The sequence below is a fragment of the Pygocentrus nattereri genome, chromosome 6, assembly GCF_015220715.1.
Source record: "Pygocentrus nattereri isolate fPygNat1 chromosome 6, fPygNat1.pri, whole genome shotgun sequence".
Taxonomy (NCBI): Eukaryota; Metazoa; Chordata; class Actinopteri; order Characiformes; family Serrasalmidae; genus Pygocentrus; species Pygocentrus nattereri.
The window spans coordinates 38,775,619-38,789,222 of record NC_051216.1 but is presented as its reverse complement, the minus strand read 5'-3'; the positions used below and the strand labels follow the sequence as shown (position 1 = coordinate 38,789,222).

General features: G+C 37.8%; 1 protein-coding gene across 1 annotated transcript in view; it reads left to right on the top strand.

The window, feature by feature from the left end:
- dnah7 (dynein, axonemal, heavy chain 7) overlaps positions 1–13,604 on the top strand; it is a 181,672-nt gene that overhangs the window by 141,462 nt on the left and 26,606 nt on the right. Inside the window, exons 50-56 of the mRNA XM_037539674.1 lie at positions 545–678; positions 1,844–2,179; positions 5,023–5,149; positions 8,559–8,753; positions 8,836–8,928; positions 11,693–11,869; positions 13,126–13,287. Coding sequence (XP_037395571.1) covers positions 545–678; positions 1,844–2,179; positions 5,023–5,149; positions 8,559–8,753; positions 8,836–8,928; positions 11,693–11,869; positions 13,126–13,287 — 1,224 coding nt within the window. The remainder of the gene's footprint in view (positions 1–544; positions 679–1,843; positions 2,180–5,022; positions 5,150–8,558; positions 8,754–8,835; positions 8,929–11,692; positions 11,870–13,125; positions 13,288–13,604) is intronic.

Here is a 13,604-nt window from a genome sequence, read left to right as displayed (position 1 = left end):
AGGTGTTTTTTTAGCATTACACAACCTTACCAGCCTTTTACTGCCCCCGTTCCAACTTTTTTGGAACCTGTTGTTGGCATCAAATTCAAAATGGGCAAATATTTTCCAAAAAACAATAAAATTTCTCAGTTTCAACATTTGATATGCTGTCTTTGTAGTATTTTCAATTAAATATAGAGTTTACTTAATTTGCACATCATTGAAAATTGTTTTTATTTTCATTTTGCACAGCATTCCAGCTTTTTTGGAAACTGTAAAACAGTTACTGGAGATATGTAGATCTTTTTTGTTAATGTCTGGAAGCAACAGTATTGCAGGTTGTGGATAATGTTATTGCTTCAAACTACAGAATACTGCAACCAAGAAATGCATTAACACAAAAAGGACTTTGTTGGCAAGTCATTTGATGGCATAGTCTTGGCATGAAATATAAATGTAGAAAGCAAAAATTCATGGGGTGACTCTTGGGCAGAAATATTACTTAAGAGGCATACATTTTCCACAGATTTTACCTTCCAGCTTTCCATGTTCCCTCACTTTTTAGGTAACGCTTTTGAACTTCATGATCACACCTGAGGGTATGCAGGACCAACTGCTGGGCATTGTTGTGGCTCGAGAGAGGCCGGACTTGGAAGAAGAGAAGCAAGCCCTCATACTGCAGGGAGCCGAGAACAAGAGGTACATCATTTAAAATCAATAAATACATATGCCACTTTGTATAAGAATTGTGAGACATTTTAGTACAAATTCTTGTTAAAACTGCTGACCTGCATTGGATAATCACCAATCAAGACACAAGTCAAGTGTAGAAGGGTAGTGCATCTGTATCTAATTTAACATTGCTAAATCAAATTTGTATGGCACCAGTATAAATAGGCTCATATATAGGCTCTGCTGCATTTGCTTTTATCTTAGTCGTGGTGCATAACATTTTCTACATCTGAAGCTGTTGAAAAGATTTTGGCGAGCTTTGTATGTTTGCTCAGCGGCTACAACTGAAGCATGTAAATTCCAAAGAAAAACACACAGCCAGGTGTGTTGAGATACTTGTGTACTGTCCTTCACATTTGAAAAGTGTCTTTTTTGCATTTTAAGCTTACCTTAAATGCATATATATTGATACATAAAGATAACTCATTACAAAGGGAGGTGGGAACAGTACTGAAAGTTGTGAGTGGAGACACCAAATCATGAATGTGACACCAAATCATGAATGTAATTAAATTGTGTCACAGACTACATGCTACATTCACAAATATGGTTTGATATTTAAAATCCTTACAGGAAGCATTTTAGTGCCAAATGTAAACAGGGCCATAGCGAGCTCTAGAAAAAAATACTAAAAATACTCTCATAAAGGGTCAAGCAAAAATGTAATGCAACCTGAAATATTGTTCTGTTTTCAAAGCCTGTGAACTCTTCCGTCAGATTTATTTCAAATAGATGGACACCTTCTTTTAATAGAAATATCCAGTGTTTCATCATACATGATGATCACAAGTTGATATAAATGTTTAGTTGTCTTTTCTTTTCTTAAATGGTAGATGGGCAGGGTAACTGTGCTAAAAAGAAAAAAAATTCTATCTGCATTCTCTAGAAAGTTTTTCTATCTGCATTGCTTGTATTTCTTAAAATATATAAAGTGCTCACCTACAAGTCACTGCTTGCTAGGATGTTAAGAGTGTTACAAGCTAGACATATACAGTATATACTGTATATGTATAGACATATGCACACATATCCTGTATATTTGAAACAATCCTAAGATGTACTCTTTTTATGAATATAAATGATCTGTGGCAACAAAGGTTAAAACTTTGTTGATTCCTCCCTTGTCCTGCAGACAGCTGCAGGAAATCGAGGACAAGATCCTGGAAGTGCTCTCCTCGTCCAAAGGTAACATTCTGGAGGATGAGAGGGCCGTTCAGATCCTTTCCTCCTCCAAAGTGCTGGCCAACGAGATCTCAGAGAAGCAGGCTGTTGCTGAAGTGACAGAGCAGAAGATTGATGAGACCCGCATGGGCTACACGCCCATCGCAGTCCACTCGGCCATCCTGTTCTTCTCCATCGCTGACCTGGCCAACATTGAACCAATGTACCAATACTCGCTGACCTGGTTCATCAACCTTTTCATTCTGTCCATTGACAATTCTGACAAGAGTGACGTCCTGGAGCAGAGGTGCGGGGTTATCACGTTAGTTTAGTAGAAGTTATATGTCTTTATATAAACTTGCTTTTGTGGTTTTACTATTTACAGCTCTAATTTATATACTTCTCAGAGTCATTTAACTTTGTTTCTTATTAACTAGAAGAGTTACAATACTATAAATGCAAAAAATATTAATACAATAAGTAGATATTTTGTGAATGTCAATGTGTTAAACTATTTTATTTATCATCCAGTACCTGATTTATCTATTCAATACTTCATCAGGTTCAGTTAAATGAAGTTTAACAAATCCATTTGATGGCTGGGGGTGTTCAGGATAAATCTGGAACCAAACTTTATTCTTCAGACCAGCTCATTCTTCAGACCTTTATTCTTCAGACCTTTATTCTTCAGACCAGCTACATATCAGCTCTACCATCCTGCAGATGTCTTCCTGCAGCATCTACCCCACCTGATCCATCTAAAAGTTATCTTCAGGAGTACTTAATTAGCTGAATGAGGTGTATTACAAATGGGGTAGAGGTAAAAACCTGCAGGAAAGTAAACCTCCAGGAGAAGGGTTGGTGACCACTGGCCACTGGAAGCCTAGATGCTTCTGGAACTTTGATTGGAACTAAGTTCTGTGGTCAGATAAAGCTTTTTGGTAACAGACTCAAGGTAGGTTTTGCACAAAATTAGATGGTATTACGGAAAAGAATCTTACTCCCACTGTTGTTAAGTGAAGTGAGGATCTGTGATGTTTTTGAGCTCCAAAATCCCTGAGAACCCTTTAGGATAAATGGCATCATGGACTCCAGGATTTACAAAAAGGTTAGATTTTTTCATTTTTTCAGGTGAGATTGAGCTCCAGCTCTAGTTTACCTCACCTTTACGGAGGAAGAATAATAATGGGGCTGACTATATAAATAGGACTATAGCTTGCTGCTGTGTAGTTAAATCTTTGATGACATTTCAAAATTTATGCTTCAGTAGTGGAAAAATATTAAAATTCACTCTGGAATTTGGGTTGAAAACTTTTGCAAGTTGAAAGGTCTTAGTCAATCATTGATATTGTATTATTATCAATATTATAGTGCGATATCACAAATGATAAATGATGGGCCAAAGAAGCACCCTTTTAAGCTTTAAAGGTCCCCACACATCTTTCAACCCTGTGCATTGCTATTGCACTATGTTCTGGGGGAGCACTCTCTGTCTTTTACACTTTAACAGCTAAAGAGAGCGTGAATGAAGACGTCACTGCCCCTGTGCCCATGTTTATCATCACAGCGCTGTCTTAAATGGTCAGCACAGCTGTCTGAAGCCGCTTTGAACCTTCAGTCAAGTGCTTGCCAGCTGAGCCACTGAGATACTAGCTTCGCTCTGAGGCCAGAATTCTGGGCGAAAGGGAAAACTCCAACTCTAACAGTGGATCAAATCAAAGGCACATCACACAGTTCTGATGTATGTCCAATTCGTTGCTTTGGAGGGCATTTTTATTCACTCAGCCTAGCATGTTTGACTCGTAAATGGTAAAGCTCAGCAGCTGGAAAGCAAGCCTCTCACTTTCTATGACTGATGCCAGTATCTTTCCAAAAATTTGTCCTTTGTTTTCAGTTTTTCAGAATCTATACTAGCAAAGCAAATCATTACTTAAGTGTAGCACTTTTTTAGGCTGGACATAAACTTTTGTCAGTTTTCTTAATGAAGTGTTTAGCTAAAGTGATACAGGTCTTTTTTCAGCAACAACCTCCGTTTCTGAATAAATAACCAACAAAGTACTAATTTAAGCCAATTTCCCCAGAAATATTACAGTAATTATAGTATTATCTCCATGTTTAAGGTCCTCTAAAATGTGTCACTGTGCTGGAGATGCGACAGTTTAAGAAACACTATGAATATATTTCAGAAGCTATTCTGTCTTATTCAATTGACATTAAATACTGCAAGTGAGACAACTTATAATACAGCAGTTATTTATTTGGAGGGCTGTTGAACAACTAAAATAATAAGCACGGAGTTCACATGAACCTGAATGTGATTTCCAGTTTTCATTACCAATGCCCAGGGAGAACACAGACTGCATGTTCTGACCAATTAGTGTGCATATCATATACAGTACTGTGCTGTCAGAGACCACCCCCCATTTATTTACTTTACCTTTATTACAGCTTACATTCTTTTTTGAGACACTCCTCAGTTCAGTCTTAGAAGTTGGTAGCATTTTCTGCTTCTCATGTTTGATAACTTGTACATAATGGCAGTTTTGACTGGAAATTAAATAAATGATGGTCTCTAATCTGGTACAAAACAATCTTGTGGAAATGGTTCCAACAATCCAGTTGTATCCTTCAATTTCTTGCTCTCATTCATACATCTTATAGAGTCTTGTTACCATGGAGGCTTTTGAGGGGAGCTGGAGTTTTTCAGTTTGGTAGTACTTTTGTTAGTTTGCAGCTCATTGATTTCTTCAAAGGCCTCCTATGAGCACTGTTCAGCATAGGCTGCCAAAGGTGTTAAAGGTTTCGCCATTTGATTGTAGTGCTCTACAATCACAGATTCTATCAGAGCAACATACAGTGCACTGTGGCTGAGCTTCAGCCTGCACTACTATGGATGAAATGGTCAAACCACAAACTACTGTGGGGTTAAAACATAATAACCTATTGCATTATCACATTATAAATATATTACTTTGACAGCCCTATTTATTTATTAACATTTATTAATAAATGATTAAGCATTGCATAAAATGTAATTATTAATGATTATATTTAGAATGTCATCATTAATCTTTATTATTATTTTAAGCATAATTTCATGACATTCATCTTCTTTTTAATCACTACTCTTACTTCACCATCTGTGTCCAGACTGCAGATTCTGAGAGACCATTTCACCTACTCACTGTACGTCAACGTGTGCCGCTCACTCTTTGAGAAGGACAAACTCCTCTTCTCCTTCTGCCTCAACGTTAACCTGCTCAAACATGACAAACTTGTGAGTGGCTTCTCCCGCCTGCCTTTCCATATCCATGTCTGTCATCAGGACTTCATTTAAGATGCTGAATGGCAAATTACTGAGTATAATGAGCTCAGACAGTGCCTCTGTAATGACACATGTACCTACTCTAAAAGCATATATTACATGTACAAATAATTAAGTGTGACAGTAAATGCATTTTCTTATGTCACAAAATGATCCATCATGTGGAGTCATCTGTCATACAGCATTGATCTTACACGTGTAGAAGTGAAATGCATGTGTGTGATTCAGCTCACTCAACTCAACTCACACTACATCATTTTGTCACTGTCAGTGATTATATCAGATGGTGTGGCAAATGTTGCAGAGTATAATTTATTTTTGTTTATTTTTTATTGTAGTGTCTTAAAAATGCATGTCTGTCATGTTCTGTTGTCTTGACGGAGAGCTGAGGCATTAGACATGAAGCAAAACATTATCTTAAAGGGCCCCTATCATGGGAAACTGAACGTGAAATAAAGTTGGATGTAGCATCGTCAAAGTTTCAAAACACTCCATATAGCAGTTGTGGGCTGGAGATTAGGGAAGCTTGTCAGTTGGATCCCTTGAGCTGACAGTACGTGACTGAAGTGCCCTTGAGCAAGGCACCTAACCCCCAACTGCTCCCCGGGTGCTGTGGATTGGGCTGCCCACCGCTCTGGGCAAGTGTGCTTACTGCCCCCTAGTGTGTGTGCATTCACTATTGTGTGTATGTGAGTGTTTCACTGCACAAATGGTTTAAATGTGGAGGTGAAATTAATAAGTGAAAAACACAAAATTGCCCCCTTTGCTGTAATAACAGCCTCTAGTCTTTGGGAAGGTTTTATACTAGATGTTGGAACATTACTGTGAGGATTTGAATGCATTCAGCCTTGAGAGCATTAGGGAAGTCAGGTACTGATGTTGGATGATCACACCAACTAATCCCAAAGATATTGAATGGAGCTTCAGCACTCCAGAGAATGCAGTTCCACTCCAGAGCCCAATGATGAGCAATTTAAACCCTTCTAGCCCACGCTTGGCTTTGGGCCTTTTGACCCTAGGCTGACCAAGGCTTCTCCAGAGTGTCCCATTCCATTGGTCGTTGCTTTTCTATGGAGATCATACAAGCTGTGTATGTGCTATTGAACTCAAGTCAGCAATGGGTGCACTTTAGCTGGGTGCCCCTTAAAGCATGTATGTATGCATGTATGTATGTATGTATATATATATATACAGTGCCCTCCATAATTATTGGCACCCCTGGTTAAGATGTGTTCTTTAGCTTCTAATAAATTGAGGGTTTTTTTAAATAATATAGGACCACGATGGAAAAAAGAGCAAAATCCAACCTTTATCTCAAGTGCATTTATTCAGTAGGAAAAAAATCCCACATTAAGAAATAATTGTTTAACATCAAACAATGTGTGCCACAATTATTAGCACCCCTGATGTTAATACTTTGTACAACCCCCCTTTGCCAACAAAACAGCACCTAATCTTCTCCTATAATGTTTCACAAGATGGGAGAACACAGAAAGAGGTATCTTCGACCATTCCTCTTTGCACAATCTCTCTAAATCATCCAGCGACCTGGGTCCTCTCCTCTGCACTCTCCTCTTCAGCTCACCCCACAGGTTTTCAATGGGGTTAAGGTCTGGGGATTGAGATGGCCATGGGAGGAGCTTGATTCTGTGTGTGGTCAACCATTTCTGTGTAGATCTTGCCATATGTTTAGGGTCATTATCTTGCTGAAAGACCCAGTGACGACCCATCTTCAGCTTTCGGGCAGAAGCCACCAGATTTTGTTTTAAAATGTCCTGGTATTTCAAAGCATTCATGATGCCATGCACCCTAACAAGGTTCCCTGGGCCTTTGGAAGAAAAGCAGGCCCACAGCATCACTGATCCTCCCCCGTATTTCACAGTGGGCATGAGGTGCTTTTCTGCATACTCAGCTCTTGTGTTACGCCAGACCCACTTACAGCATTTGTTGCCAAAAAGCTCTATCTTTGTTTCATCTGACCAAAGCACACGGTCCCAGTTGAAGTCCCAGTACTGCTTAGCAAACTCCAAACGTTTACGTTTATGATTGTGAGTGAGAAAAGGTTTTTTCCGTGCATGCCTCCCAAACAGCTTGTTGGCGTGTAGATAGCGTCTGATGGTTGTTTTGGAGACTTCGTGACCCCAAGATGCTACCATTTGTTGTAGTTCCGTAATAGTGAGCTTTGGAGAACTTTTTATTTCTCTTATCATCCTCCTCACTGTGCGTGGTGGCAAAATAAACTTGCGTCCTCGTCCAGACTTGTTTACCACTGTTCCAGTTGTTTTAAACTTCTTAATAATTCCTCTGAAGTAGATACGGACAGGTGTAGGTGAGTGGCTATTTTCTTGTAGCCATTGCCTGACCTGTGAAGGTCAACACACATCTGCCTTACTTGAATGCTGTGTTCCTTTGTCTTTCCCATGTTGAAGAGAAATGGCCTCTGTGTCACGTCATAATTATACCCCAGGGAAACAGGAAGTTGTGAATTGCTAATTAAATGTTCCTACATACTTTGATTAACTTCGTAAACTACTGTAGAAGTGACAGAAATTCTTTAATTACATTTATTTCCTAAGAATTGTTAGGGGTGCCTTGTGGAACAGGTGATTTTATGAAGAAAAATTATTTCTTAGTCAGGGATTTTATTTTCCCCCTAAAACTCTACTTGAGTTAAAGGTTACATTTTTCTACAATTTTCAGTGTGACAGTATGTTTCCACAATAAAAACTGAATTTATTTTAAGGCTTTTGACACATCTTAACCAGGGGTGCCAATAATTATGGAGGGCACTGTATATATATATATATATATATATATATATATATATATATATATATATATATATATATATATATGTGTGTGTGTGTGTGTGTGTGTGTGTGTGTGTACAGTATATATGTATGTATCTTGATGTAAGATGGGAAGTTCAGTCATGGGTTGGTTTAAGACTCTCGCCCTTTCTTTGTTTCTCATTAAATAGTCATAGCTGATTTAAGATGATATTTCCGTACATTTAGATCATTATATGGTTTCTGAACATAAAAAATGAGACCTGCATTTTTAACCCCTTTAATATCCCAAACTTATTACATACTAAGGTGTATTATTCAGTAATCACAGGAACCTCAGTGCAAACTGGCTGAGCCATTTTTAGGTTTTAGGAGTGTGTAATAATATTTTGTACCCGCTGGAGGGCTTTGGGCATTTAAGGGGTTAAGTAAAATGGTCTTTTCATGATCCAGTCACCTCATATAATTCTAATTAATAATTATAGGTCACAATGGTGACCTATATAGTGTTTTATAAGAATGACTGGCATTATGATAGTCTAATCTTGATGTTTTAAACATTTATCGTACAGATTGATGAGAATGAGTGGCGTTTTCTACTGACGGGTGGCGTCGGTCTGGACAACCGTCACTCCAACCCCTGTACCTGGCTGCCCAAGAAGTCCTGGGATGAGATCTGTCGGCTGGACGAGCTGGAGCATTTCAAGGGGCTTCGCAAGGACATGGCCAACCTCAGAGACGGATGGAAAAAAGTCTACGACAGCAAAGTGGGTTTCATCACATTCATATTCTCTCACACTGAACACATTAATATGGATGTCATTGTTTAATTGTGTATGTTTTACACAGGATCCTCATCACACACCTTTTCCTGGAGAGTGGCAGGAGAAACTGGGACAGTTCCAGAGAATGTTACTTATACGCTGCCTGAGACCAGACAAGGTGTGTACTTTTGTAAACACAGAATATTTGCAAGCTGTAATGCACATTCATATTACAACCCATTTAGCTAATACATAACTTTGTGCTACTTTTAGAGTTTAGTTCCGAGCCCCAGCCAGCCTATTACAGAACAATCTGAAGAAAATGTTCATGCCCTTAGACACAGACAGTTTTTACTTTAATTGACTGCGTACTTTCTGTTATATTTAATGTTTTTTGTAAAAAGTCCACTTATACTAAAATGTAATAAAGTCTGTTATGCTAACAAAGGTTTGGAGCTAAAATCTAATTGGAGTTTTCAAACTGCAGGGATGGAGATAGCTAGTTTATTAATTTTCAGAAAGCCTTGTATTACAGTTAATAGAACATCATCTGGATTCATGTACCCTTTGCTGTGAGATGTCAGAGATGTCAGCTTTTTGTTCCACCAAAAACCCATTACACATTTTAGATTCATACAAATTCAATTTAAAGAAGTTGGGACAGTATGTGAAATGCACATAAAACATAAAAAGTGCACATTAAGACTAAAAACATTGTTAAATGTTTAGAAAACAATTTTAAAAAATTGAATTCATGTTTGCATATGAAAGGATGCAAAGATGGGTCAAGGTCATGGGTCATTCACTTTACCAAAAATGTATCAGCAAATAGTCCAACTTTTTAAAAACATCCCTTTTTTATTAAGCCTTTGTAAGGGTTTTAGATGTTTCACTCTGTACAGCGTGTAATAGTAAAAGATTAAAGAAAACTGGAAAAAATCTCTGTTTGGCCAAAAACCAGCTAAATGACCCTGACTTTCAACCCCTCAGGTGGCATCGCATTAAAAACCGATATGTTTCTGTGATGATACCACAGAATGATTTTGAAAAATCCTGTAAATAAACCCTGTTTGTCACTGCATCCATAAATGCAATTTAAGACTGTACTATGCACAGTAGAATCATATCTCAGCAACATCCAGAAACACTGCCAATGTCTCTGGGCTCAGGCTCATCAGAAATGGACTGATATTCAGTGGAAGCGTGAATTGTGGTCTCACGACTCAACCTTACCACCTTGTTTGTGGAAATAATGGACATTGTGTTGTCTCAGCCAAAGAAAAAAAGACCACTTAGATTGTTACCAGCGTAAAGTTCAAAAGCCAGTCTGTCATGGTATGTGTATTAGGGTATATTAATGCACATCCTTGAAAACAACATTAACACTGAAAGAGATACACACATTTTGGAGCAACATATGCTGCCTTCTAGAAGTCATCTTTTTCAGGGATGCCTATGCTTATTTCAGCATGACAACACAAAGCCACATTCTGCACAAGTTTTGCAAAAGTGCAAAATATGTCAGTGAAGACCCTGTATGGTTGCACAACTAAAGACCTGAACAACTGAAGACTGGCAAAAAATTCCCAACTTCGTTGCAGGCATCACATCTGGAATGAGCATATATTTGCAAAAAACAAAGTCTTAAAGATAAAGATAAGAAAAGATAAGATGCTTTATTGTCATTGCACAGTGTACAACAAAATTAAGCAGCAATCCAATGGCACTTTCTACACACAAGATAATTAAACATAAGGCTAAAATATATAAAGTGCAGATTTAAGAAAAATAGTATAAAAATATAAATATAAAGAAAAAGGTCTAAAAAAACTATATAGTCTAGACAGACAGTAGACAATAAACAGGTGAGGTAGCAGTTAGTTATTGCACATTCCTTGGATAGCTTATAGAGTTATATAATATTGCACATCTTAAGAATTATTGCACAGAAAGAATATAGCTTGCACACTCAGGAACAAATAGTGCAGTGAATAATAAATAGAACAGAGGTGGGACACTGGAACATTGTACAGTGTCCTATTAAGTCAGTGCCAGTACAGAGTTGTAGTGCTGCTCAGCTCACTTCTACTGAGCACAGTGTTCTATAAAAAGTCCTTGTCAGTGTGTGTGTTTGGAAGTTTTCAGTTCCCGTACAGCTCTGGGTAAAAACTGTTTTTAAGTCTGTTTGTCCGGGATGGGATAGACCTAAAGCGTTTACCAGAGGGCAGCAGGTCGAACAGATGATGTCCCGGGTGATGTCTTATTTTTGTAATGTTTTTACATACTGTGTGATGATAAAATTCTCAACAACGACTACATTGACGTTTGCTAAGTGGAGTGCATTAACAATGTTAGAAGAGTGAGCTGGTAACACTTTATTTTAAGGAAAACATATCAAGGCTTTACTAAATTTTTGTTCCTTAAATAAGGACAATAAAGCCTAAATTAGACATTCCTAAATGGTTTAAAAAATGGTTCCTGGTAGCATCAAGGGACTTCTGGAATTTATTACATTAGAACTGATAAGTTTACTAAGTAACTAAAACAGCATTGAAACAGTCCCGAAAATGATCCTTTTGGTTGCTATCATGTAATAGAAATATAGAAAAGAAAAGAATAGAATGATACTTCTTTTGACTTAAAAATGTATTAAATATATCAACTACAATTAGATAAACCAGATAAAGCTAAAACAAAAGCCTAGTCTAAATTTGTAATGGTGAAACACTTTTGCATTGCAGTTTTGTCAAAGACCAGGCCTAATCCATATTCATGAAATATAGGGGTCAGTATGCCAGACAGGGATTAACCCTAGCCATGGACTAAATGATCCTGAATCTTCATTCAGAATTTTTTGTAGTTATAGGGTTAGCTGGCACTTAATGCAATAAATGTAATAATAAATGTAAATGCAATAATCTGGTACACACTCTGTCCCTCAGATCATCCCCATGGTTCAGGAATTTGTGTCAGATAGCTTGGGCCATCAGTTTATTGAAGTCCCCCCCTTTAACCTGGGGAAGGCATTTGGGGACAGCCACTGCTGCGCTCCCCTCATCTTCATCCTCTCGCCAGGATCAGACCCCATGGCAGCGCTGCTCAAATTCGGAGACGAACAGGTACAAGCTTCAATTAAATTTGCATAAGTCTGCCTAGTACACGCTTCCGTTCTTGAGGTGCAGTTGAGTATGCAATGTCAACCAGATGTTTTATTTCTCTGATTTGTTTGCAGTTCCTAATGTTTCACAAACTTTTAAAGTTTAAAACCTCAAAGTGAACTTCCCTGTGGGTTTCTGTGCTTCAACATTCGGGCCCAAATTACTTTTTACTTCAGCTAGCAGACTTTGTAGCACCTGCAATACCTAGACATGCTCTTCACTGTCCAGAACCAGACAAGTACCTCATAAGCTCTTTCATTTGTAGTGAGGTATGGACCAATGTGGTCATAAACTACTACAAACACTTATCTTTACCGTTTATACACCTGAAACCATAGGGGTTGTCACCAAATATGATTCCATGTCCCTCTGAGAATACAGCACACGACAGTGAAGAAAACTGATCATCTGCTATTTTGTCATATTAGTGTATGCCCGCATATTCTACATTCCATATACACTTTATTAGAACCCACTTCAGGAGTTACACCTACCTTAAATGTTTAATTTTACACAATAAATTGCCAAAAGTATGTGGCTCGAACAGCACATCCATACGTGCTTGTTGAACATCTCATTTCAAAACAATAGAGTTAATATAGAATTGATGTACTACTCTGGGAAGGCTAGATTTAGGAAAATCATTGGAGGGATTCACTTCCACAGCCACAAGAGCATTAGTGAGATTCCACATCAAAGTTGTAAGCATACGATTCTCTAGAATTTAACATTAACATTATTCCTCCTCAGCCAAATTAACTACCAGCGTGCTACTATGCATATTGATAGTTCGAATTTTCCTGGCATCTGTCAAACTCATATTTGACCATCAAACTGTCATATAAAGAATAAAGAAGCGTGATTCATCACTACAGAAAATGCTTTTTGAAGGCTTCACAGATTACTGCACATGGTGATATTAAGCTTATAATTCTAACCAACAGTTATTGTGCCAGGAGTCAAAATTGACTTTACGGCACTTAATAATAATAATAATAATAATAATAATAATAATAATAATAATAATAATAATAATGGATAATATGGAGGCAGATTAATTCTGTTTACCCATTAAATTTAAAACCCACTCATACATTAGCTTGAGTTTCAGGTTGTATCTCATACTGCAACAGTATTCAGGCATCTTTAGAACACTCCTTTCCCTCATTTTCAAGTCTCTGCTATGCTAAAAACTCTTGTTTCTGTGGTACTACCAGGGCTTCTCTGGGAACAAGCTGACTTCACTGTCCCTAGGCCAAGGACAGGGCCCCATTGCCATGAGCATGATCGAGACTGGCGTGAAGGAAGGCACCTGGGTGGTCTTACAGAACTGCCATCTGGCCACGTCCTGGATGGCAACTCTAGAACGGGTGTGCGAGGTACAGTTGGAAACCAACTGCCGAAACCAGTGTGAGCTAAAAGATGTTGTGGTGCTTGGTAGTAACGGCTAAGGCTCAGAAACAAAACAAAAAAGCAGAGCCAGTTTTTTATACTTTCGTTCTTACATTCCAACCTCAACATACGTTAGAGCAAAATTCAAATATTTAATTTAATTTCATTTTGACTGTTTAACAGTATGTAGGCCTTATATTTATTTTTATTTTGGTTTGTAAATCAGTTAGTGGCTCCTAAATATTGCAAAATATGTAAGTATTTCTATAATTATTTATTTTTTAAGCTTGTTTTGCCATCATAA